Raw genomic sequence first — 24,193 nt, 5'->3', positions numbered from 1 at the left:
AGGAAAAAGAAACCAAATGCACAATTACAAGATGGGTGATACGTGGCTCAACCACACTACAAGCGAGAAGGATCTTGGAATTGTTGTCGATCACAACCTGAAAATGAGCCAACAGTGTGATGTGGCTGCAAAGAAGGCAAATGCTCTTTTGGGCTGCGTTAACAGAACCGTAGCTTGCAAATCCCGGGAAGTACTAGTTCCCCTCTACTTTGCACTGGTTAGGCCTCATCTGGAGTACTGTGTCCAGTTCTGGGCACCGCACTTTAAGAAGGATGCAGACAAGCTGGAGAGGGGTCAGAGGAGGGTAACAAAGATGATCAGGGGACTGGAAACAAAACCCTATGAGGAGAGACTGAAAGAACTGGGCATGTTTAGCCTTGAGAAGAGAAGACTGAGGGGAGATATGATAGTGCTCTTCAAGTACTTGAAAGGGTGTCCCAGAGAGGAAGGCCAGGATCTCTTCTCGATCATCCCAGAGTGCAGGACACCGAATCATGGGCTCAAGCTGCAGGAAGCCAGATTCCGGCTGAACATCAGGAGAAACTTCCTGATTGTTAGAGCAATATGACAATGGAACCAATGACCTAGGGAGGTGGTGGGCTCTCCCACACTGGAGGCGTTCAAGACAAGGCTGGACAGCCATTTGTCAGGGATGCTCTGACTTGGATTCCTGCATTGAGCAGGGGGTTGGACTCGATAGCCTTGTAGTCCCCTTCCTACCCTACTATTCTATGATTCTAAGTGGACATGAATGGCCGATGCAGGAACAATTCCAGGCCCAGAATTTCCTTTCTGTAAGCTAGGACTGGGCAGACCTGAGGCTTATGGGATCTACTTTGTTTTTTGGTGGAATCCTGAGTTCTACCAGCCATAGCTGGACACAAAATGGTGGCTTGGGGGTGGAGCCAATTACTGATGTACCCTGTGAGCCATACATGTGGTTCATGGGGTGCACACACATGCGCTACTCTATGTCCCACTTACTGCACATCAGGAATTCTAACCTAGTACAACTCAACCAAAAACCTACCAGTAGATCCCAACCAACCTTCTGCCCACTGCTGCTGTGAGCCACCATCACTCCATGCCTATGCAGCAAGTATTACAGGCCATGTCAGGAACAAAGGGATAACAACCCTCATATTTTGAGGGACTCTGCTCTAAGCCCCTCTGGGTACTTTTTTTCATTTACGACATCTGTATGCCATCCCATGGGGTCCTCTCCTCCTGGCAGTCTGGGTGTTCCAAACAGCAGCCTAGCCTGCCAAGAGCCAGTTCTGAGTTCAAGCAGGAGGCGCGCTTACCTTCAACGTGTAGACGCCCATCCTCCCAGGGACCTTATAGAAAATGCCCTCCTCCCCACGGGAGTTGGTGTGCAGCATAGCATTCAGGCATGCAAGAGGAGAAGTCCCACTGAAAACAAAGGTGCAGAGTTAGATCCTTGGCACACAGCAGGAGAATGCTGCCAGACATTATGGCTGCCTGGCCAATATATTACATGGGGTTAAGGGAAATGGGCTGTCCTTGCCAAGGGCCTTGCCCCATTGGACAATTCTTCAAACACACGTCCATCTCCATGTAAGCCAGGCCGAGTTTATTCCGAAAGAATAACCCTCCAAAGAGGGAGGAATTTTCTTTCTTCTGCCACATCCCCCCACACATGAGACAGGTAACATGTTCAAAAGAGGGAAGCCTCAGAGAAGTGAGACCTCATTCTTCCCTGTCTCCAGCCAGCCCACCAGCAAGAATCAACCAAAAGGTAAGAAAAGTCTAACAATACTTCTGGAAAGGTTCAGACTCCCCATTCCTTCGGACATGTTAGTATTTGTAAGACATAATCATGCTTATGGGTGTGCTAGCCTGAGCCAAAGGGGAAGGGCTATCACGGTAGTTCCAAAACCAGAGCTGCCTCCAATTCAGCTGTAGACCCCAGAGTGTGTTGTGCATCCACGATCAAGCAGAGAAGCAAGATTCCAGGGGGAATGAAGTTTGCTCTTCTCTCAAGGTTCAGTTTTAGTCTACTACAAGCCACTTCCAGTGTGAAATTGTTTATTATTAAAGCTCAACACCACTGAAATTAAGCTCAGTTTGAGCAAGTCTTATTACTTGCATTTTTCTGCTGCTGTTTTTATGTATTTCTTCATACTATTTGTACATCTTGGATTTCAATAAACAGAAAAGCAATAAATAAAATCATAAACAAATCAGATGCCTTCATGTGTAATGCTTTAAGCTTACATTAGATTTGTCAACCACAGAGGTCTGGATACACAAAATGCAACTGCAACAAGCTAGAAGGTTTGGGTTTAAAATATGAAAATGTTTGCCACAGCACCAAAGCTATACAAGAAAAACACTGGCTAGAACGTAAGTTTAAAATGGATTCCATTCCCAAATACAATTTAGTTTATTTACTTTGGGCTACAATATGAATGAGGGATTTGCTATGGTCAGTTCATTTTCTTTGCTTGACTTGTGTACAAGCAGAAAATGTTGCGTCTAGAACCCGAGCACACAAAGCTTGCACAGAACAGTATTGGGATTCACGCTTAGGGCATTTCTGCATATTGCTTATCTGGGGATCAAAGGTGCTCAAGAAATGCATCCAGTTCTGAGAGTATGCAAGGGCTTTGCTACCTCCTTCACCACAGCTGAGGGGGATGATGGAAAACCAAGACAGGCCATGCAGATTTTGCACAGCTGGTTCCACAAAGTATAACTTGTCTTTTGACATGTGGAGTCATAAGACGTGACTGCAGGTCACCTGTCTCTGGCAGGGATGCATCTTGTGTTTCCATCTGTGTGCTGCAGATAGTGGTTACTCTGCACTGCAGACATGCCTCCAGTCTAATGCAGCATTCAGGAGATTCGATGGTGAACCACAAGATGGCTCAGTAAAGCTTGACATGTTACTCAGAGATGAAATCATCCCAGCCGAACAGCTTCTGCCAAGCTTCTTTGCTCAGCACAGCCACAACTCAGGCCACCAAATGTGAAGGCAGCTGTTGAGGGCAAACAAGACTAAAGGCAGGTCCTTGTGTTCACCAGCCCTTTCCGCACCATTTCGCAGGCCACTGCCTCCCACAACCTCAGGCTTCAGGCAGGCACAGAAATATCCCTTTAACCTAACAGTATCACAACTACTCTATTCTCTTTGAGAAATCATGGAGGACAGGGGAAGTGCCAGATGACTGGAGGAGGGCTAATGTTGTCCCTATCTTCAAAAAAGGGCAAAAGGAGGAACCTGGAAACTACAGATCAGTCAGTCTGACATCAGTCCCTGGGAAAAATCTGGAGCAGATGATAAAGCAAGCAATCAACCTTGAAAACAATGCAGTGATTACTCGAAGCCAACATGAATGTGTCAAGAACAAGTCCTGCCAAACTAATCTGATCTCAGTTTTTGATCAGGTAACCTCCCTTGTGGACTGTGGGAATGCTGTGGACATCATATACCTCGACTTCAGCAAAGCTTTCGACAAAGTGCCCCAGGATCTCCTGATTAGCAAACTACCTAAAAGTGGGCTACATGAAACAACGATCACGTGGATCCATGTTGGCTACAGAATTGGACTCAAAAAGTACTTATCAATGGGAGAGATAACGAGTGGGGTACCGCAGGGCTCAGTCCTGGACCCAGTGCTCTTCAACATTTTTATTAATGACTTGGAGGCGGTGGTGCAGGGAATGCTGATCACATTTGCAGATGACACAAAATTGGGCGGGATAGCTAATACCCTGGATGTCAGGAGCACCCTAGCTGCCTCTTGCAGTCCCCACCAATAGCCAACTCAGGACACAGATGACAAGGAATTCTTTCTGAGACTTTATTCCTTTATTACTTTATGACTCTTTCAGAATACTAGTCACTAGCACCGAAGCAAGGAACAGCACTGGGGAAAGATAGCAGAATAGCCTAAGCTCCAGGTAAGGCAGTTGGTCCCCGTTTGAAGGAGAATCACGGGAAGACCCTGAACTTATGGGCTAGGGAGAGATCCTCCCTCTTTCCCTTGGGTCCTCAGGACGCGACCATTGCTTGTGCGCCAAATGAGCTATGCCTCCTTTCCGTGCCCTCCATCTGTCGTCACTCCCTGCGTCTGAGCCGAGCATCCAGGAAGCCCCCCTCCAGCACTCTCTCTCAATGCTAGGGTCACTATCTATTCCAGGAATGCTGGCAGGAGGAATCTCTGCCAGCTGCTGTGCTTGTGAGAGATGAGCGAGCCCCTCTCCCACAGATTGCTGTTCCTCCTCAGAATCAGAACTGCTCTGGGGCTCTATTGGCTCAGTTTCTACCCTGACACTGGAAGACAGAAACAAAACTCAAAGTGATCTTGATAGACTGGAGTGCTGAGCAAAAAACAACAGAATGAAATTTAATAGGGATAAATGCCAAGTTCTGCACCTAGGAAAAAGAAACCAAATGCACAGTTACAAGATGGGGGATACTTGGCTCAACAACACTACAAGCAAGAAGGATCTTGGCATTGTTGTAGATCACAAGCTGAATATGAGCCAACAATGTGATGTGGTTGGAAAAAAGGAAAATGCCATTTTGGGTTGCATTAATAGAAGCATAGCTTCTAAATCACATGAAGTACTAGTTCCCCTCTACTCAGCACTGGTTAGGCCTCATCTGGAGTACCATGACCAGTTCTGGGCACCACACTTTAAGAAGGATGCAGACATACTGGTGAGGGTTCAGAGGAGGGCAACGAAGATGATCAGGGGACTGGAAACAAAGCCCTATGAGGACAAACTGAAAGAACTGGGCATGTTTAGCCTTGAGAAAAGAAACTGAGGGGAGATAGGATCACGCTTTTCAAGTACTTGACAGGTTGTCACAGAGAGGAAGGCCAGGATCTCTTCTCCATCATCCCAGAGTGCAGGGCATGGAAGAATGGGCTCAAGTTATAGGAAACCATATTCCAGCTGAACATCAGGAAAAACTTCCTGACTGTCAGAACAATACGACAATGGAACCCATGCCCTGGGGAGGTGGTGGGCTCTCCCACACTGGAGGCCTTCAAGACAAGGCTGGACAGCCACCTGTCAGGGATGCTTTGACTTAGATTCCTACACTGAGCAGGGGGTTGGACTCGATGGCCTTGTAGGCCCCTTCCTACCCTACTATTCTATGATTCTATGATTCTATGATTCTACTCCACTTCTAGGCCTGTGTGCTAAACAACCTTGTTGCTTACAATTAATCAGTTGTGATGTTACTTCAGTTACATACAATAGCATTTATATATAATCAACAACAGTTCTTACCTTCTGGTGTTGATTGAAATTCAAAAGAAGAGAAGCAGTAGGAGCAGAGGAGGGTGGAGAAAAAAATAATTAAAATTCTTTAATTATTTACCAAAGCAACATTTCCACCCATTTCCAATGACTACACACAGAACCCATAAAAGAGATTTGTTCTGGATGCTCCAGAACACAGTTGCAACCATCCTCAAAGGGGGCAAGGGCAGATTTTTGAGCTTGCCAAGTAGGATCTGCAGCCCTTGTAAGGGGGACTGCTGGCAGCACAGAGTGCGGGATGCCACTACAGCCTACAAGAGCCAAATCCACGAGTACTGGGGGCCAGGTGTCCTGCCACTGCTGAACTGTACTCAAGCAGAGGCTATGAACCCAATCACTGTTGATGGGCAAGCTGCAGAATCACTGCCACCCCCAGGCGGGGCCAAGGAGACTCAGACAGAGCTGCTCCGCTGCTGCAGAAGCCCATCCAACTAGCACTGCCTGCAGCTATCCCAAATGCACTCCTGCACACTTTGAGGCTAACCCATGTCTCAAGTCTCATCACAGGCAGTGAGACTCAGTGAGGTTATTAGTGTTCTAGGCTTTCTATAGCTGTTGGCTGAAGCTAAAACTTTGATGGTGGTTGTGCATTTCTTGAAAAAGCCAAGTCAAAACCACTTCAGAAGCAGCATAGCTGTTAGAAAGGGGCAGCTTTAAAGACCTATGGCTGAGAGACTGAACGGGGTGGGGAGGAGAACTAAAGCGCCATCGGCCTTTGGGAGAGACTGCTGAGCTTGGAAGCTCAATGTCCTTCTGTACCCACCTGGCATCTCCACTAGACTGAGCCCAGAGCCAGGAAGACACCCACCAAGCGCAGGCTGGCTAAGCAAAGCACCAAACCAGGACATAACAGGATTCATGGGACACATCCCTGGAACCAGATTATTTTCTGTTGATGGCAACCGAAAAGTTCTCACATGCTCAGGCTCTGCATGCGCACACACACAAACATCACATGGGAACATTTCAGCCATAACCCTATTTAAAGAGAACGTGTTTGACTGCCTTATTTTTGGTTGGAGCCTTGAGGAAAAGGGAATTGTTCCAAGTTTCTTAAGCACAAATAGAGACAAATTCAAAACAATTATCTTCTGAGAGGCACTAGATACAGAAGTAATTTTATTCATTTTTTTTCTTGGAAAATATAATGCCCCCCTTTTCCTGTTGCAGAAGGAAATACCCATGGTGGCGTACACAAATAAAGCCAATTACCTATAATTTACCACAATCTAAAACAAAAATAAGCAAGAATAATACACAAACAAGTTCACAGACAGAAAACAATAAAGAGCAATTCTTTAAGCAGTAGACCAGGGATGGGAAACATGTAGTCCTCCAGATGTTGTTCAACTGCAACTCCCATCATCTCACACCATTGGCTATGCTGGCTGGGGCTGATGGGAGCTGAGGTTTAATCACATCTGGAGGGCCACATGTTCCCCACTACTGCAGCAAGCAAAGTAAGAGACTTCTTGAAATGTAAAGTCATCTACCTGTGGAGGAATGCTAGAGAAGCCAGAGCCAAACAAATTTCCCAGGGCAGAAAGCTCCATATTCTGAATGTCACGATAGTGAAGGCTCACTCGTACATTCCTGACAACCATACTTTGGACAAAGAGAAGTGCCTTGCAAGATGATCTTAGCAGAGCCAGTGTGGTATAGTGGTCAGAGCATTGAACTGGGACTTGGGAGATCCAGGTTCTAGTCCCCACTCAGCCATGAAGCTCCCTGGGTGACTCTCAGCCTCACCCACCTCACAGGGTTGTTATAAGGATAAAATGGAGAGGAGGAGGACCAAGCAAGCCACCTTGGGTTCCTTGCAAGAAGAAAAATGGTGGGATATAAACAGAATAATAAAGCAAGCAAGCAAGCAAGCAAGCAAGCAGTTAGATTTGCACAGTGGGGAGACAGTTTTTTAGACACCATAGTAAGAAGTGTGATTTTCCTATGCTTTTAATCTGGTGATTATTTTATCTGTTTTTAATTATTTCTTTTGGTCTTTTGATTTTTGATGGAACATAAGCTTAAACTACAGATATTGTTTGCTATTTTAATTTTATTAGATATTTATTCTAATCATAATTTTATTAGATTATAAAATCTAATTTATAAAATCTATATTCCTAAATATTTGAAACAATATTTTAGATAAGATTCTGTATATTAAAAAATAACTTTATTGATAGTATTACCACCAAAAACATTTATTTGTTTTGCTTTGTTTACTTATTGTTTGGCTATATGAATACATTTTAAATTATTAAAGAAACCCTTGAGAAATTCTGCTTGTGGTTTCCTGGTCGACAGCTGGTCGGCCACGGTGTGAACAGAATGCTGGACTAGATGGACCCTTGGTCTGATCCAGCAGGGCTCTTCTTATGTTTTTATGAGTATTTGTTTATTTATTTGTTACATTTATATCCTGGCTTTTCTCCAAGAAGCCCCAGGTGGCATACACCATCCTCCTTCTGTCCATTTCATCCTCACAACAACCCTGTGAGGTAGGTTAGGATTAGAATCAGTGACTGGCCCACCGTCACCCAGTGGGCTTCATGGCGAGTGGGGACTAGAACCCAGGTCTTGTGAGTCCCAGCCCAACACCTTGACCCACCACACTGTTTCTCAAGTTATATGGAAGACAATGCTTAGAGCAGGAGCAAGCAACGTGCAGCCCACCGCACTCCCAGTGCAGCCCTAATTTTTTTAAAAATTATTTTAATGAAAAAATCTGGCATCTGTAGACACTACAAAGCACCAAATAGGGTAAATCTAGCTTGGAAACAAGCTAAATGTAAGCCTTGAAGCATCCTATAGCACTATGGAGCGATTTGCCATCAAATGTCAACAGCAAACCTGTTGTTTCCTCCTTTTAAAAACTTGGGGGGGGAGGGACACCCCATGAACAATGTGGTGCCCCACTGAGTATGGCCCATGGGGGTTGTCTGGGGAGTGAACATGCCCCCCGGACCTCCTACAATTGCCCACCCCTGGCTTAGAGGCACTTATTAAAGAGGTGGATGGGCAAAATATGGTACTGTGAAGCAAAGGAGAAGCTGTGTGACCTAACTGGCATCACCCACCCCCACCAACAAAATATAGCTGGAAAGCAAAGCATAGTAGGTTGACAGCTGCTACTGGTAGTTCTCAGCATTATAGCAACGTTACTCATTAACACTCACCTGATCTCTTTCAATCCTTCTTTCTGGATTACTTGAAGGATCTCTTTATGGCTCATAGGTGTGTTGGGATTTTTCTCCAGGACCTGGCAAGAAAGCACAGATTAAGAGGGAAGATAAAAAATGATCCTTTCATTCTGCTTGTTTTGCCTCATTTCTTTGTTGTAGAATATATTGGGCGAGTTCACACATCACACTAACCTACCCTGGGAATAAGCCACAGCAAGTGGGTGGCTTTACCAGGCCTCCCAACAGACAATCGATCAATCGCCTGCTCAGCACCGTGCCATAGTTTGTTTCCCTCAGTCCTCCCAGCCACTCTCGGCATGTATCCCAAGCACTTTTGTGGCAGAACTCCTCATTCCCTCTGTCAGCACACTTTTGGAAATTGGTCCCCCGGGGTTTCCAGCTGAAGAGGGAAACTCCCCTCCCACCACCATCAGATCACCCTTATGAATGTGGGAATGTATTCACAAACGTTTATTTAATTTTTATTTTAGAGGTCTTGCATAAGTGTGCAGGACCGCCAGACTGCCTGTCCACCATTGAGCCCAGCATAGCCATATCCCCCTCTTGTGAGCGTCCTTGTCAATTTCATCCTCTACTTCGGTGCTCCCCCGAACAAAACTCCCCCCTCCCCCGCATCAAAAGTGCAAAAAGGAAATAATTTTCCGAGTCCTTATGAATGCGTTCACAATTTTTTTTCAGGGTCTTGGGCAAGTGCACAAGACCGGCTGTCCACTATTTAGCCAAGCATATCAGTACCCCCCTCTTGTCAAAGTCCTTGTCAATTACATCTTCCACTTTGGCGCTTCCCTTGCTAGATAACTTGTTTTTAAAGGCTGCTTCAGCTCCTACTGAAGTAATAACACCTGCCCCTAAAGCTCCTTCTCTCCTGCAGTTACCAGCTTTTTTCAGCTCCCACCCCCCACCCTTGTGCTTGTCACATCCTCCACTGGTCTTGTTGCCAGCTGTCAGATGTACATGAGGGTTACAGAGCAGCGAGCAGGATCACTAAACATACACACATTTCAAGGCAGACCAGGGACTGGGTGAGTAAGCATATGCACATTTCAAGGCAGACAAGTGAAGCAGATCACTAAAAAATACATACATTTCATGGCAGAGCAGTAAAATTGAGGGGGCATTTACTCAACATTCCTAGCAGTGGACATTCAGGACTGATTTCTTTTTAAAGAATCGCAAACGTGTACAGGACATTCTCCAATATCCTTTCTTCAAGATTTCTATGAAAAGGTTTTTTTAAATCCATCCTGAGGAAGAGGGTGCTGAGCAGGGATGAGGGAGAATGGTGGTGAGGGAATGGTGGTCGCAAGGAGCGGCACAGGTTTTCACTGTTCTTGCGAGGCGCCTCTCTAGCCGTTCCTGACAATCTACGATAAAATCACCCTGCCAGTTTTGGACATTACAACACGCCACCCTGAGAACAAACCACCCTAAACAACCCGACTACAAGCCATAGGTTCTCAGGGTGGCTTGTTTATCAAAAACAACAACCCATGACAGAAAAACCGCACCGGGTTCAGACATCACACTAAGTCACCCTGCAACCACCCACAATAACAACCCACTGTGGGTTAGTGTGACGTGCAAACTGAAAATAAGCTCAACTGCAGCCACAAAATGACTTTTCCATTATTAGCCTTACTAGTGGTTACACGCTTCCAAAACTAGGACTGCACGCTCAATGGATGCCAGTCTGTAGACTCTGCGTTAACATATGCAATGAAGGGGAGCCACATTTCTACGAATGGGTCCAGCTTGATTATCCCTCTGATCAATCAGTGATGTCTTATCAGTTTTTCAGCAAGAACCACCTCCTAGATTTTCAGAAAACATCCATTCATAGTGGATCCTATTTTCATTTTCCAGTATTGTGCTATAACCATTCTTCCCACTACTAGTAATAGTGAAGCTAGGTCTTTACGTAATAGCCGCTTTTGTGTGTCATTAAAAATAGAGAGATTCGAACTGTGGTGCTGGAGAAGACTCTTACGAGTCCCCTGGACTGCAAGGAGGTCCAATCAGTCCATCCTAAAGGAAATCAACCCTGAGTGCTCATTGGAAGGACAGATACTGAAGCTGAAGCTGAAATATTTTGGCCACCTGATGCGAAGAGAAAACTCTCTGGAAAAGACCCTGATGCTGGGAAAGACTGAAGGCAAAAGGAGAAGGAGATGGCAGAGGATGAGATGGCTAGATAGCATCACCGATGCAATGAATATGACTTGAGCACACTCCGGGAGAGAGCGCAGGACAGGAAGGCCTGGCGTGCTATGGTCCATGGGGTCACGAAGAGTCGGACACGACTGAACGACTGAACAACAACAACAAAAATAGAGAGAAGGGCTAACAATGGGGTTCCATGAACTGTTTTGTTATTTGAGAAATATAATTGAAACTGGCTGTTCAAAATATTTGCACATGTTCACAAGCCCACATATGGAATGCTTTCCCTCATTTCTGAGCCAGCTATTGGCCTTGAACCCTTTCCCCCAGACATGTCTGCTTGCCCTAGTGATCCTAGACCTCATTCTGCTAAACATTTCCCTGGACCTCAATTGGTGAACAGGGATTAGGCAAGATTTGAATGGTTGTACTTTTAGCCTCCCTGATTTCCCATCTCTGTCACTGGCTAGACTAGGAGCGAACTAGTGGAACCCCACCTCCACTCCTCCCTTGAAGCTATGACAGGCTGACTGTGTGGACGACCCCTCCCCGGTTTTGTTTTCTTTTGACTTAATTAGGAAACATGGTAGCTACATACTCTTGATTATAATGGTTAGGTATGCAATACCAAGATAAAAACAAATAAACAAAACAAATGGCATGATTTATTATGAGCGTCAGAATCAGTGGAGCAAACTATTCATTGTAGGACAGTCACCTTAAATGGGGCATTTGTCTTCCTCAATACCACTGTTTGAACTCAGGATTCATTACAGGGCATATCAGCTGTGCAGGTGCCAAATACAGAGCAGCCCATCTGAGGCTTCAGCAGGTGTGCAAGGAGTTGCTGTCAACACTCTTGGTATGCACAACCCATGATGCAACATCCCCTCATGCTACAATACCCCACATAATTGGCTGCTGGCCATGGAGACAGGGCAATGCACAGCAAGATATTACATCAGCATGATGCTTCTCCCTCTTCCACGTTCCATGCTGAAGGGAGTGGACATAATGTACCTTGACTTCAGCAAAGCTTTCGACAAACTGCTCCATGATCTCCTGATGAGCAAAGAAGCTCAAAGTGGGCTGGATGAAACAACGATCCGGTGCAACCACAGTTGGCTAGAGGATCGGACTCTAAGAGTGCTTATCAATGGGATCTTCTCCAACTGGGGAGAGGTAACGAGCAGAGTACCACAGGGCTCAGTCCTGGACCCAGTGCTCTGCAACATTTTTATTAATGACTTGGAGGAGGAGGTGCAGGGAATGCTGATCAAATCTGCAGATGACACAAAATTGGGCGGGATAGCTAATACTTTGGAAGACAGAAACAAAATTCAAAGTGATCTTGATAGGCTGGAGTGCTGTGCAGAAAACAACAGAATGCGATTGAATAGGGATAAATGCCACATTCTGCACCTAGGAAAAAGAAACCAAATGCACAGTTACAAGATGGGCGATACGTGGCTCAACCACACTACAAGCGAGAAGGATCTTGGAATTGTTGTCGATCACAAGCTGAATACGAGCCAACAATGGGATGTGGCTGCAAAAAAGGCCAATGCTCTTTTGGGCTGCATTCATAGAAGCATAGCTTCCAAATCCCGGGAAGTACTAGTTCCCCTCTACTCAGCACTGGTTAGGCCTCATCTGGAGTACTGTGTCCAGTTCAGGGCACCACACTTTAAGAAGGATGCAGACAAGCTAGAGAGGGGCCAGAGGAGGGCAACAAAGATGATCAGGGGACTGGAAACAAAGCCCTATGAGGAGAGAGTGAAAGAACTGGGCATGTTTAGCCTTGAGAAGAGAAGACTGAGGGGAGATATGATAGCGCTCTTCAAGTACTTGAAAGGCTGTCACAGAGAGGAAGGCCAGAATCTCTTCTCGATCATCCCAGAGAGCAGGACACGGAATCATGGGCTCAAGCTGCAGGAAGCCAGATTCCGGCTGAATATCAGGAAAAACTTCCTGATTGTTAGAGCAATATGACAATGGAACCAATGACCTAGGGAGGTGGTGGGCTATCCCACACTGGAGGCGTTCAAGACGAGGCTGGACAGCCATCTGTCAGGGATGCTCTGACTTGGATTCGTACATTGAGCAGGGGGTTGGACTCGATGGTGTTGTAGGCCCCTTCCAACCCTACTATTCTATGATTCTATGAGACTGCACTACGAATTAGGAAGCACCTCGCTCAAATCTTTCTCTGCCTTAGGCAAGCCATGCACTTGGCCCCAGCACTTTTGCAATATGGGGATATTGATACTTGCACTCTTGGCACACTCAGCAATGCTGTATAAATGCTATTTTTAATCTCTGTTATAGAATTTTCTCCTAGTGCGGTTTCCCTTTAGACACCCTGTCTAATAAACAGAAGCTGAACTCTATATATAAAACACACCATTCTCACCTTACAGTAGAAAAAAATATTTATGAAAGAACTTGCTCTTCTCAGGAGTCAGATTGCAAGAAGCTCCCAAGAAGCAACAGGAAGCAGAACCACTGAAAGAAAGAAAAAGCCCGGCTTTCCTCCAAGGAGCCCAAGGCAGCATATATGACCCTCCTCCTCTCGATTTTATCCTCACAACAACCCTGTGAGGTAGGCTAGGCTGAGAGTCAGTGACTGGCCCAAAGTCACCCAAGGAGCTTTATGGCCGAGACATGAATCCATAGACCGGACATGAATCCTGATTTTTATCTTTCCTTTGATGCCAAACTATCAAGTCATGCTGCCTCTTCCTGTACAACACTGTGAAAAAACACTGACCTTCTTTATCCTCTTTGCTAAAGCTCTGGTAATTCTTCACCTTGACCACTTCAACCACCTCTTGGAAGTAATTAAAACTCATTGACTCCTATTCCTTGAGCACACATTTATGGTGTCATCTCCTCAGCCCCTGTACAGATTTCTCCTCAAAACCCACCTGGCATCCATCCCCAACTGCACTGAAACCTGTATAGGTTTTATGGAGGGAGAGAGCCAAAGAGCGAGAGCTGTGTCGCTGCCTCCCGCTCATCACCTTTTGCCCTTGCCTCTCCCTCCCTCTGCTCACTTTCCATTGGCAAACTTTAAATGGTAAGCTTCTTGGGGCTTATGTTATAGAGCAAGGGAAAGCAGAAGGCAGATCCCTGGGCGACTTGAAGTAGGTTGGCAAGGATTTCAGACTCCCAATTGTTTAATATTCACAGCAACAAAAGTACTTGCCCCCTTTAATTATTCTGCTGAAACAAAGAAAACTTGGGGTAACCGGGAGTAGATTTTTGTGTGGAAGGACTGTGAACTCCATTCAGTTGTGGTACTCAAAACCAATTCCTGGACTAAGAATCCTTTAATTCTATGAATGTCTTTTATGCCAGGTGGATATTGGGGTTCTAGTAAAAAGCAAAGTAGATCCCAGAAGCCTGAAATCTGTTCACCACCGCTACAGAGCAACATAGATGATGAGGATGAAGATGATGATGATGATGAAGCAGCACACATTCCATGTAGGGATGGAATCCTACATCAGGAAGGAAACTGCAAGCAAGTTTCTAGGAAATACCTGACGAAGTCTCTGAAACCAGCAAGGGCCAAGTAACACTGCTAGTGGTCAATCGTTTAGGCTTCAGCACTCTGGAAAGCTCCTTATCCCACTTCAGCTAGGAAAATTAACCAAAACCTTGATCGCAAGCCACATGGTTTGGCAAGAGTCATAACTATCTCTGCTTGCGCAGCAAGGATTTGGATTTGCATCTCAGCCCATGTGAGCCACTTGGCAAGGGAAACACAGGGAGTTTCTGATGCAATGTTTGTAGGTGACATAGGAGGTAACTATTCAGTCACTTATTTCTGTGCTTCCAGAGTGGCCACCGTCATTTGCTATAGATCATATTTGTAAAGGAAAAAGGAATTAGTGCAAACTGTGACTATGTCACGGTTGGAAGCTATATTGACTTGAATGCTGGAGGTAGCATATACCTATCCATGGTTACTAGTCAGGATGGCTATATGCAACCAAATGCACCGAAATGCACAAGAAACCAAATGCACAGTTACAAGATGGGGGATACGTGGCTCAAAACTACAAATGAGAAGGATCTTGGAATTGTTGTAGATCACAAGCTGAATATGAGTCAACAATGCGATGTGGCTGCAAAAAAGGCAAATGCTATTTTGGGCTGCATTAGTAGAAGCATAGCTTCCAAATCACGGGAAGTACTAGTTCCCTGCTGCTCAGCACTGGTTAGGCCTCATCTGGAGTACTATGTCCAGTTCTGGGCACCACATTTTAAGAAGGATGCAGACAATCTGGAGAGGGTTCGGAGGAGGGCAACAAAGATGATCAGGGGACTGGAAACAAAGCCCTATGAAGAGAGACTGAAAGAACTGGGCATGTTTAGCCTTGAGAAAAGAAGACTGAGGGGAGATATGATAGTGCTCTTCAAGTACTTGAAAGGTTGTCACAGGGAGGAAGGCCAGGATCTCTTCTCGATCACCCCAGAGTACAGGACACTGAATCATGGGCTCAAGTGACAGGAAGCCAGATTCCGGCTGAACATCAGGAAAAATGTTCTGACTGTTAGAGCAATACGACAATGGAACCAATTCCCTAGGGAAGTGGTGGGCTCTCCCACACTGGAGGCATTCAAGATGAGGCTGGACAGCCCTCTGTCAGGGAAGCTCTGACCTGGATTCCTGCACTGAGCAGGGGGTTGGACTCGATGGCCTTGTAGGTCCCTTCCAACCCTACTATTATATGATTCTGTGATTCTATGATGCTGCCTCCAGTATGAGAGGCTGTATGCTCCGCACCTTCCCCCACTGGGGAGGACGTGGGGCGGGCAAAGTACTTGACATGTCACTTGCTCTCCCAAGAGCAAGTAGCGTGCTAAGTAAGGGGACTCCCTGCTGTAATCTTGGAACAGTGATTGGCAGGAATTCTTCTCCCACCTCCTCCCCAAGCCCTGGTATCCAGGGGCAGGGCTTTGGGTAGGGGCAGGGCTTCATGTTCACCTTTCAGAGACACTTTTGCCAAAGAAGATCTCAAGCTTCACCTCAGAAGGGTCAAGTCTTCCCCATAGCGTGCGTATAACTGCCTTCATTTTAAGATGTGCGATACTGCCTCGCCATAGGATGGCGAAAAGGCTGACTCAATTTACTACTCAGGAAAGGCCAAGAGCATGGGGGTGGGGGTGTCCCTTTTGGCAAGCCACATAACATTAGGAAGCAAACTCCAGTTTCTGCTTCCAGTGTGAGCTTGATAGATTAATTTCTATTTTGATGCAGCACTGAAGGGTCTAGTGACTCATGTGTCCAGCTGGAAGTAACAGTGGCATCTCACTTGAGACTGAAAACAGTTACACCAAGCAGCTGGCTCCAGCCTGCTAACTGGTTCTAACAACCCTCAAGAGTTGCGTACTGGGACAGAGATCCCAGGTCTACTCTGAGGGGCAGGGTTACTCTTTTCGCCACCACCAAAGTCAAAATCAAACCAAAACTGCCACTGACATAAAAAAGTGGAGAAGGAAACCCCATCAAACCCCCTCCTCTGTGTACTCCAACTACCCCCAAGTCAGCTGTATGGGGGAAGAATTGTGTGGCAGAAGCAGCCCTGGGGGGCGGGGCTGGAGGGCGAGGGAGAAGGATGAGAGCTCCTAGGATGAGCTGCTCTCCAACATTCAGAACCTGCAGGATGAGGGCGCCTGTTGCTTGGTCTAGGGTGCAAGATCTACATGTGGAAGCGCCCCCCCCGGGGGGGGGGCTGCACACAATTTCACTGGAACATGTTTGACAACAGCCACCTTGAACTATGGGAAGCACTGTGAGAACCTTTGGCCAGGAAGTAACATATGTATTCTAAATAGATCTAAACAAAGAGTCAACACATGTGGATATCAACCATGCTTCTTTCCGGAGCAAAAATACATTTTTGAGGTAATTTTTGACGACGCGCTGAAAGGCAGATGTGTTCTTGCCAGCTATGTCCCTTAATCCAATGGGGCTGTATTTCCATCCATATGAGCCTTTATGTTAACAAAAATCCATAGCAGAGAACACAAAGGCTGGCATGACTAAGGCAGCACATTCTTAGTATACATCAATCAATTCCAACTGCATGAACTCCATGGAGTGGTAGGAAACTGATGCCAGCAGACCTAAGTGGCTAGGATATGATGGACCACTTGATACAGAGACCACAATTTGCCCAACAGTTTAGAGGAACAGGACGTTCACTGGGAGGGAGGAATGGGTAAGAGAGACCCCCTAGTGTACAACTGTCACTAAACTAGTGTTAAACAGCATCGTACACAGCCACTTTCAACACCCCCCAAAAGTGTGAAATCCAGAGTTTGCTGATACCACCAGCACCTTCATTCTCCAATGTTGCTCCAATAACCAGAACAACAGAGAATATTCATGTGGCAGCATGTTATTTTCTTAATAAAATACAGCAACCTAGGTATGGCAAGCGACTCTAATGCGAAAAGAAGTCCAGGATGGGTGGGAGTTTTTAAAAAAGGGAATTCTCAAGGCACAATTACAAACAATTCCAACAAGAAAAAATTGTGGAAGACAACAGAAGAAGCCAGTGTGGCTTCACAAAAAGTTTAGAGATGATCTGAAAACAAAAAAGGACACATACAGGAAGTGGAAGGAAGGCCAAGCTACAAAGGAAGAGTGCAGGTAGGTAGCACAGAATTGCAGGGATGGCGGCAGGAAGGCTACAGCTGAGAACGAGCTGAGGTTAGCGAGGGATGCTAAAAGCAACAAAAAAGCTTTCGTCAGCTACATGCAAAGTAAAAGAAAGAGGAAAGAAATAGTGGTCCAGCTATTAAATAAGGATGGTAACAGATGACAAAGAAAAGGCAGAAGTGCTCAATTCCTACTTTGGCTCAGTCTTCTCCCCAAACAGGGTCTATGACTCCCTCCCCCCCGGCAAAGGCAAAGCACAGGCTGAAGGGGCAGGATTGCTACTTGAGATCGATAGGCATATGGCCAAGGAACACTGGCTGTTCCTTCAATTACTTTGAATGAGTTCAAATCTCCAGGGCCAGATGAACTGCATCCTAGAGTAATAAAGGAACTGGCAGAAGAACTCTCAAGAACCACTGTCTATTCTCTTTGAGAAATCATGGAGGACGGGGGAAGTGCCAGATGACTGGAGGAGGGCTAATGTTGTCCCTATCTTCACAAAGGGTAAAAAGGAGGAACCTGGGAACTACAGACCAGTCAGTTGGACATCAATCCCTGGGAAAATTCTGGAGCAGATAATAAAGCAATCCATCTGTAAGCACCCTGAAAACAATGCAGTGATTACTCCAAGCCAACATGGATTGTCAAGAACAAATCCTGCCAGACGAATCTGATCTCAGTTTTGGATCAAGTAACCTCCCTTGTGGACTGTGGGAATGCTGTAGACATCATATACCTCGACTTCAACAACGCTTTCGACAAAGTGCCCCATGATATCCTGATGAGCAAACTAGCTCAAAGTGGGCTACATGAAACAACGATCCGGTGCATCCACAGTTGGCTACAGGATCGGACTCAAAGAGTGCTTCTCAATGGGATCTTCTCCAACTGGGGAGAGGTAATGAGTGGGGTACCGAAGGGCTCAGTCCTGGGCCCAGTGCTCTTCAACATTTTTATGAATGACTTGGAGGAGGAGGTGCAGGGAATGCTGATCACATTTGCAGATGACACAAAATTGGGCGGGATAGCTAATACTTTGGAAGACAGAAACAAAATTCAAAGTGATCTTGATAGACTGGAGCGCTGGGCAGAAACCACAGAATGCAATTTAATAGGGATAAATGCCAAGTTCTGCACCTAAGAAAAAGAAACCAAATGCACAGTTACAAGATGGGGGATACATGGCTCAACAACACTACAAGCAAAAAGGATCTTGGAATTGTTGTCGATCACAAGCTGAATATGAGCCAACAATGGGATGTGGCTGCAAAAAAGATCAATGCTCTTTTGGGCTGCATTCAGAGAAGCATAGCTTCCAAATCCCGGGAAGTACTAGTTCCCCTCTACTCAGCACTAGTTAGGCCTCATCTGGAGTACTGTGTCCAGTTCAGGGCACCGCACTTTAAGAAGGATGCAGACAAGCTGGAGAGGGTTCAGAGGAGGGCAACAAAGATGATCAGGTGACTGGAAGCAAAGCCCTATGAGGAGAGACTGAAAGAACTGGGCATGTTTAGCCTTGAGAAGACTGAGGGGAGTTATGATCAAGCTCTTCAAGTACTTGAAAGGTTGTCACAGAGAAGAAGGCCAGGATCTCTTCTCGGTCATCCCAGAGTGGACGCAGAAGAATGGGCTCATGTAACAAGAAGCCAGATTCCGGCTGAACATCAGGAAAAACTTCCTGACTGTTAGAGCAATACGACAGTGGAACCAATTCCCTAGGGAGGTGGTGGGCTCTCCCACACTGGAGGCACTCAAGACGAGGCTGGACAGCCATCTGTCAGGGATGCTCTGACTTGGATTCCTGCATTGAGCAGGGGGTTGGACTCGATGGCCTCGTAGGCCCCTTCCAACCCTACTATTCTAAGTTTCTATATTCAAGTTGAACCTGTTTAAGATGTGCAGAGCCCTTTGGTCAAAAAGGCCACCAATACTACTTCATTAGTCTCATTAGTACAAGTTGCCATTGCAAGCCAATGCAAATAAAAGCAGATTCAAAATATGACTCAAAAAACTACCTTCATTTGCCAGAATATGATCAATTTATTCTGGGAGATGCCATTCTGAATGCTGCAACACTTCCAAGAAAAGTGATTGAATAAGTGTAAAGGGGTCCAGCTGCAAAACTCTTCATGTTAGAGGCAACTGCCCATTAAAGCAGGAGTGCAAATAGACAAATACAAGAAATTTGGTTTCATCTACTCAGATTAACACTTTCCTATCGGATTCTATAGGCCTGGAACTGCTTTGCAAAATTCTGGATGCTATAAGCTTCAACTTGCATTGAACACATGTATTCTAAGTAGGCTGCACAACAATAATAAGGAGAAATAGCCATTTTCCACTAATGTGCAATAACTTCTAAATTTCAAGTATATCGTAAAGCAACCCTGAACCTGCAAACACAGGAATAAGTGATTTAGTTTGCTGTAGTTGCATATTCCGAGAGCAGAGAGCCCTTCTCAAAGTTATGCCAATTTTAGCAAAAGCATGAGCACTGCTTTACTCACTCTTCTTTTGGCACCCCCCCTCCCACCTACAAGCACTCATATCCACCAAGTACCATACTTCAACTTAGCTTAGCACTTTGTTATCTGTCTTCTGTTTCCTAAGTGTCTGCTCTTCTCACATCACTAAATGTTGAAGTATTTCATCATCACCAGGATGACACATTTGAGAGCTGAACTTCTTTGAATACTAAAAGGCACAAGAAAACAATTCTGACGGACTCATCTCAATGTGACCTGCCAGTACATCTTCACTGTTGTCCTTTAGTAACAATTCCATGGCCTACACATTTGGGAAAAATGGTTTTCACTCTGCTCTGCTTGCCCTGTTAGCCTTCATCATTCTTCCACGTGGCTGTAATTAGAGATGTGAAGGCTTGAAAAAACCCAGAAAAACCCAGGAACAGATTTTTTTCTGTTTCCCCATGCCCCACAAAGACTTTTTTCCCCGAAAAATTGAGAAAAAATGGATGAAATATTTTCTGTTAGAATGATTAATAAAATGTTTAAGACAAGGTTTTCATATATTGCTACCCTACCTTTACTCCCCCAAAAGAACTCATAAAACCTAGGTAATATATGTGAAGCTAGGCCTGACTAGGCCTCTTGCGTAGTTTGGTTCAAGCAACCAACCAAGGTGCCTGATGGGATTGAGTGTGTGTGTGTGTGTGTGTCTGACCATGAGAAGGTAATTGTAACTTGCTCATAAGCAAGACATTCCTATCCACCAAAGTAACTCATCCCTAAAGATAAGAAGAGTAATAATGCAGCTGTACAACTGATAAAACTGTTACTGAGTACTAATTGGTTTCTGAGCATGCATAGTGTATTTTCTTTGTTCTCCAACTTTCAGTCTGAATAAATGCATCCTGTTTCTTTCATTTGGAGAGACAGTTTCGTCTGTCTCTCCCACGGCCGGGATGTGCTTTAATAAATTTCTGACTGTTCAACCTAACCTGCCTTGGATATTTCCTTAACAATTTGGTGCTGTGACTCGGATCCCAAATGCTGAGAATTGAACCAATTTGGACTGCCATTCGCTGAACATCCTAGATACACGCACCAAGGTAAGAGACCTTTTGAAATCTAAGTCTAGGATTCAGTGTGGGGCTGTCCATGGGATGATTCTGCCTTGGCTGATGGGATACCGCCTTTAAAGAGACAGTCAGTAATTTAAACACTTGGTAAGTTTTTGTTTTTGTTTGTTTTGGGGGGTTACAGAGGTCTGTGGGATATAGAATCATAGAATAGTAGGGTTGGACGGGGCCTACAAGGCCATCGAGTCCAACCCCCTGCTCAGTGCAGGAATCCAAGTCAGAGCATTCCTGACAGAGGGCTGTTCCAGGAAATGACAGCACCAGAGGAGACAGGCCCAACTCAGAGAACCTCAACGAAATGCCAGGCTGCAGCTGAGTCTACTTATGAGGCCGACTCTCTGCAATCAAAGTGAATGACTGTAGCTGGGACTTTCGTGGTGCTCTGGCAGCTCCAGGATAAAAGCCCAGAAGCTTACAGCGGCCACTGGAAACAACATCTGTATTTGACTCTAGCTCCAACCTGCTAACCTGCCTGTGGACCCTGCCTTTTGCTTGGACCACTGTCTGTAACTGACCTTGGCCTGGATTTGACTACTCTGTTTGCATAGCCCCTTCTATCTGTACTGTCTGGCTTGTTATTTGTTTGTTGCTCAGGATCTGATGTGGCCTGTCTGTGGACTCTGGCTGTTTGCTCCTCTGTTGTACCTTCAGCCACTGATTCACTAGCCCCCAGCTCTGCCTGAGCACCGAGGGGATAGGACAACAACCATCTGGTAGCAGGGAGAGGCGGGAGAGAGAGAATGACTGGTCTGAGGTCACCCAGTGAGCTTCATGGCTGATGTGATGTCCCCTATTGCAGTCTAGCACTCTAACCAATATGCCACACAAGCTTATGTGAAGACAAGCCATCTACCTATACATTTAATTTCAAATAAACCTGGCCCATACCAGATTCCCCCAAGGGAACCACTCACTAAAGCATCATGACACAGCTGCATAAGCTGGACATATTCCTTGCTTAGCCTGTCTGCAAAGAACCAATTGAGAGTTGCAGTTCAAGCAAGTCATCCCACTAATCTACTGCAACATCCCAGAGCCCAAGCATTTTGTCAATATGTGCCAGAACCACACAGAGTCTGGAGGAGAGACAGAATTGCTCTTTTTAAGTCAGAAATGCGATACGCACACTATAGTTCAGCAGGATGGTGTTTTGGAAGAGGAGCCCTGGAAGCAATCAGATGTAGCATTCAAAACAGTGATCTTCTAATCAAATCACATTTCCATAACGGGGGGGGGGGGGAGAAAGATCACTGGGTTCAACAGTTGTTAGGGAACACAAAAATTCAAGTACCACCTTTCTAACTGAAGTGTCCCTTTCTTCCACAGGTTCTCAAACGATGGACAAATGCCTGCCCCCCCGCCACAGGTCCCGAACATTCTGGAAGGGAAGTTCCAGGGGAGGGACCCTGAGGCAGCTGGAGCCTGCCTTTCTCGCCAGCCAAGACATGGATGGGTTGGATGTCATCTAGAAGGCAGATATTCAATTTATGGTGCCCTGGCTGCTCCACCAACTCAATGGGAAGAGCTACCGCTTTGTTTTAAGTATGTTTCCCACACTGTTTCAGCAGGGGCCAGAGATGTCTTGTCCATTCCTCTTTCTCATGGCAATGTTCAGTTAGTAACCCGATCCACAGATCTTTGCGCACAGCAGCAGGCTGCATGCACACACCTACATGGATACCTTGCTGTGGAACAGATGGAAGGTACTGGGGGGAGGGATCAAAGGTAGAACAGATTTACAATGAAGGCCCAAGCTCAAGAAGTTTGGGCAACACAAGAGTAGTGCTGCAGGCTCTAACCAATTTTTACTCCCTTTTAAGCCTGCAAACCAGTGTATACTTAAAACTATGGAACTCGTTGCCATAAAATGTGGTGAAGGCCATCAACTTAGATGGCTTTAAAGGATTAGACCAATCCATGGATGATAAAGCTATCAGTTGCTATCTCTGTGATGAGAACCAGCAGGCCTCTCAATACTAGTGCTGGGGAACAGCAGCAGGAGAAGACTATTGCCCTGCTTGTGAGCTTCCCAGAGGCATCCAGCTAGCCACTGCGGAAGACAGGATGCTGGAGTAGATAGGCCTTTGGTCTGACCCAACAGGACCCCTCTTGTGTCTTCCATATGCATCAAAGAAAACGCACATCCTTATTTTTGAAGAAAGATTGCTTGAGAACATCTGGTAGGAAGAGAACGTGGGGCAGTTATCACTGCCTCCTCAAGTCAAGACCAAAACAATCAACATAACATGGATACTCATTACATTTATGTTCCACCTGTCTTCCTTGGAATTATGGCAGTGTATGTAGGGTTCCCAAGTGGTCCTTCATCCAGGCACAGACCAGATGCAGGCACAGCTTTAGCAAGGTTGCTTCATCATGGGTGACCTTACCCTGGGGTATTCACACACACCCTTTATTCTACATCAGACCGTTCAGCTAACCCCAAGTTTCCTCTCAGTAGTTCCCACTCAGTGGCTCAAGGCATATATGTCAGCCTTCCCCAAATTGGTGTCCTCCAGATGTTTTAGACTACAATTCCCAGCATTCCTGATCACTGGCTATGCTGGCTTGGGATGATGGGGGGGGGGTGAGGTCCAAAACATCTGAAGGACATCAAGTTGAAGGAAGCTGATATATGTGATCAACTGTTATTAGATACCCAGTTCAAAGTCTCAGACATTCACAGTGCTATTTATTTATAGGAGAACAGAATTTAGACATCACTAAGCAGGAATTCCACATTAAAAGAATACCACATGACTGGATTCATATATATTTCAAATCCTGGCACTATCCTGGAGCTTCTAGCAGAGTAAATTTACTAAAGAATCATCTTATATCAGTACGTTATGAGCTGAAGACTTCCACAGCCCCACAAGCAATTTCAACACCATCAACTGGCTGGATACACACTCAGCTCCACGACCAGAATAACCACAAAACCCTTCCCATTAACTCTACATTATATATGGACAAACAGAGGGGCGGGGGGAGAACAGAGTCTGTGGAAGGCCAACTATCCTTCACACTTCCCTTTTTACCAATCGGTTTTATTCCCTTAGACATTTTTATAGACTTTTACCAATAAGACTAGATTCTTTGAACTTCGCGTTTCACAGAATCATAGAACAGTAGGGCTGGAAGGGGCCTACAAGGCCATCGAGTCCAACCCCCTGCTCAATGCAGGAATCCAAGTCAGAGCATCCCTGACAGATGGCTGTCCAGCCTCGTCTTGAACGCCTCCTG

General features: G+C 45.7%; 1 protein-coding gene across 2 annotated transcripts in view; it reads right to left on the bottom strand.

The window, feature by feature from the left end:
- ASXL2 (ASXL transcriptional regulator 2) overlaps positions 1 to 24,193 on the bottom strand; it is a 136,270-nt gene that overhangs the window by 71,395 nt on the left and 40,682 nt on the right. For both annotated transcript variants that reach the window (XM_084829557.1, XM_084829558.1), the window contains exons 2-3: positions 8,484 to 8,566; positions 1,305 to 1,413 (exon numbers count right to left, since the gene is read on the bottom strand). In XM_084829557.1, coding sequence (XP_084685683.1) covers positions 1,305 to 1,413; positions 8,484 to 8,566 — 192 coding nt within the window. The remainder of the gene's footprint in view (positions 1 to 1,304; positions 1,414 to 8,483; positions 8,567 to 24,193) is intronic.

This window comes from Heloderma suspectum, chromosome 1 (genome assembly GCF_057233095.1).
Source record: "Heloderma suspectum isolate Gila_16-S chromosome 1, 16-S_ref, whole genome shotgun sequence".
NCBI lineage: Eukaryota > Metazoa > Chordata > Lepidosauria > Squamata > Helodermatidae > Heloderma > Heloderma suspectum.
Note: the sequence above shows the minus strand (reverse complement) of the source record. Positions and strands in the feature narration are given on the sequence as shown.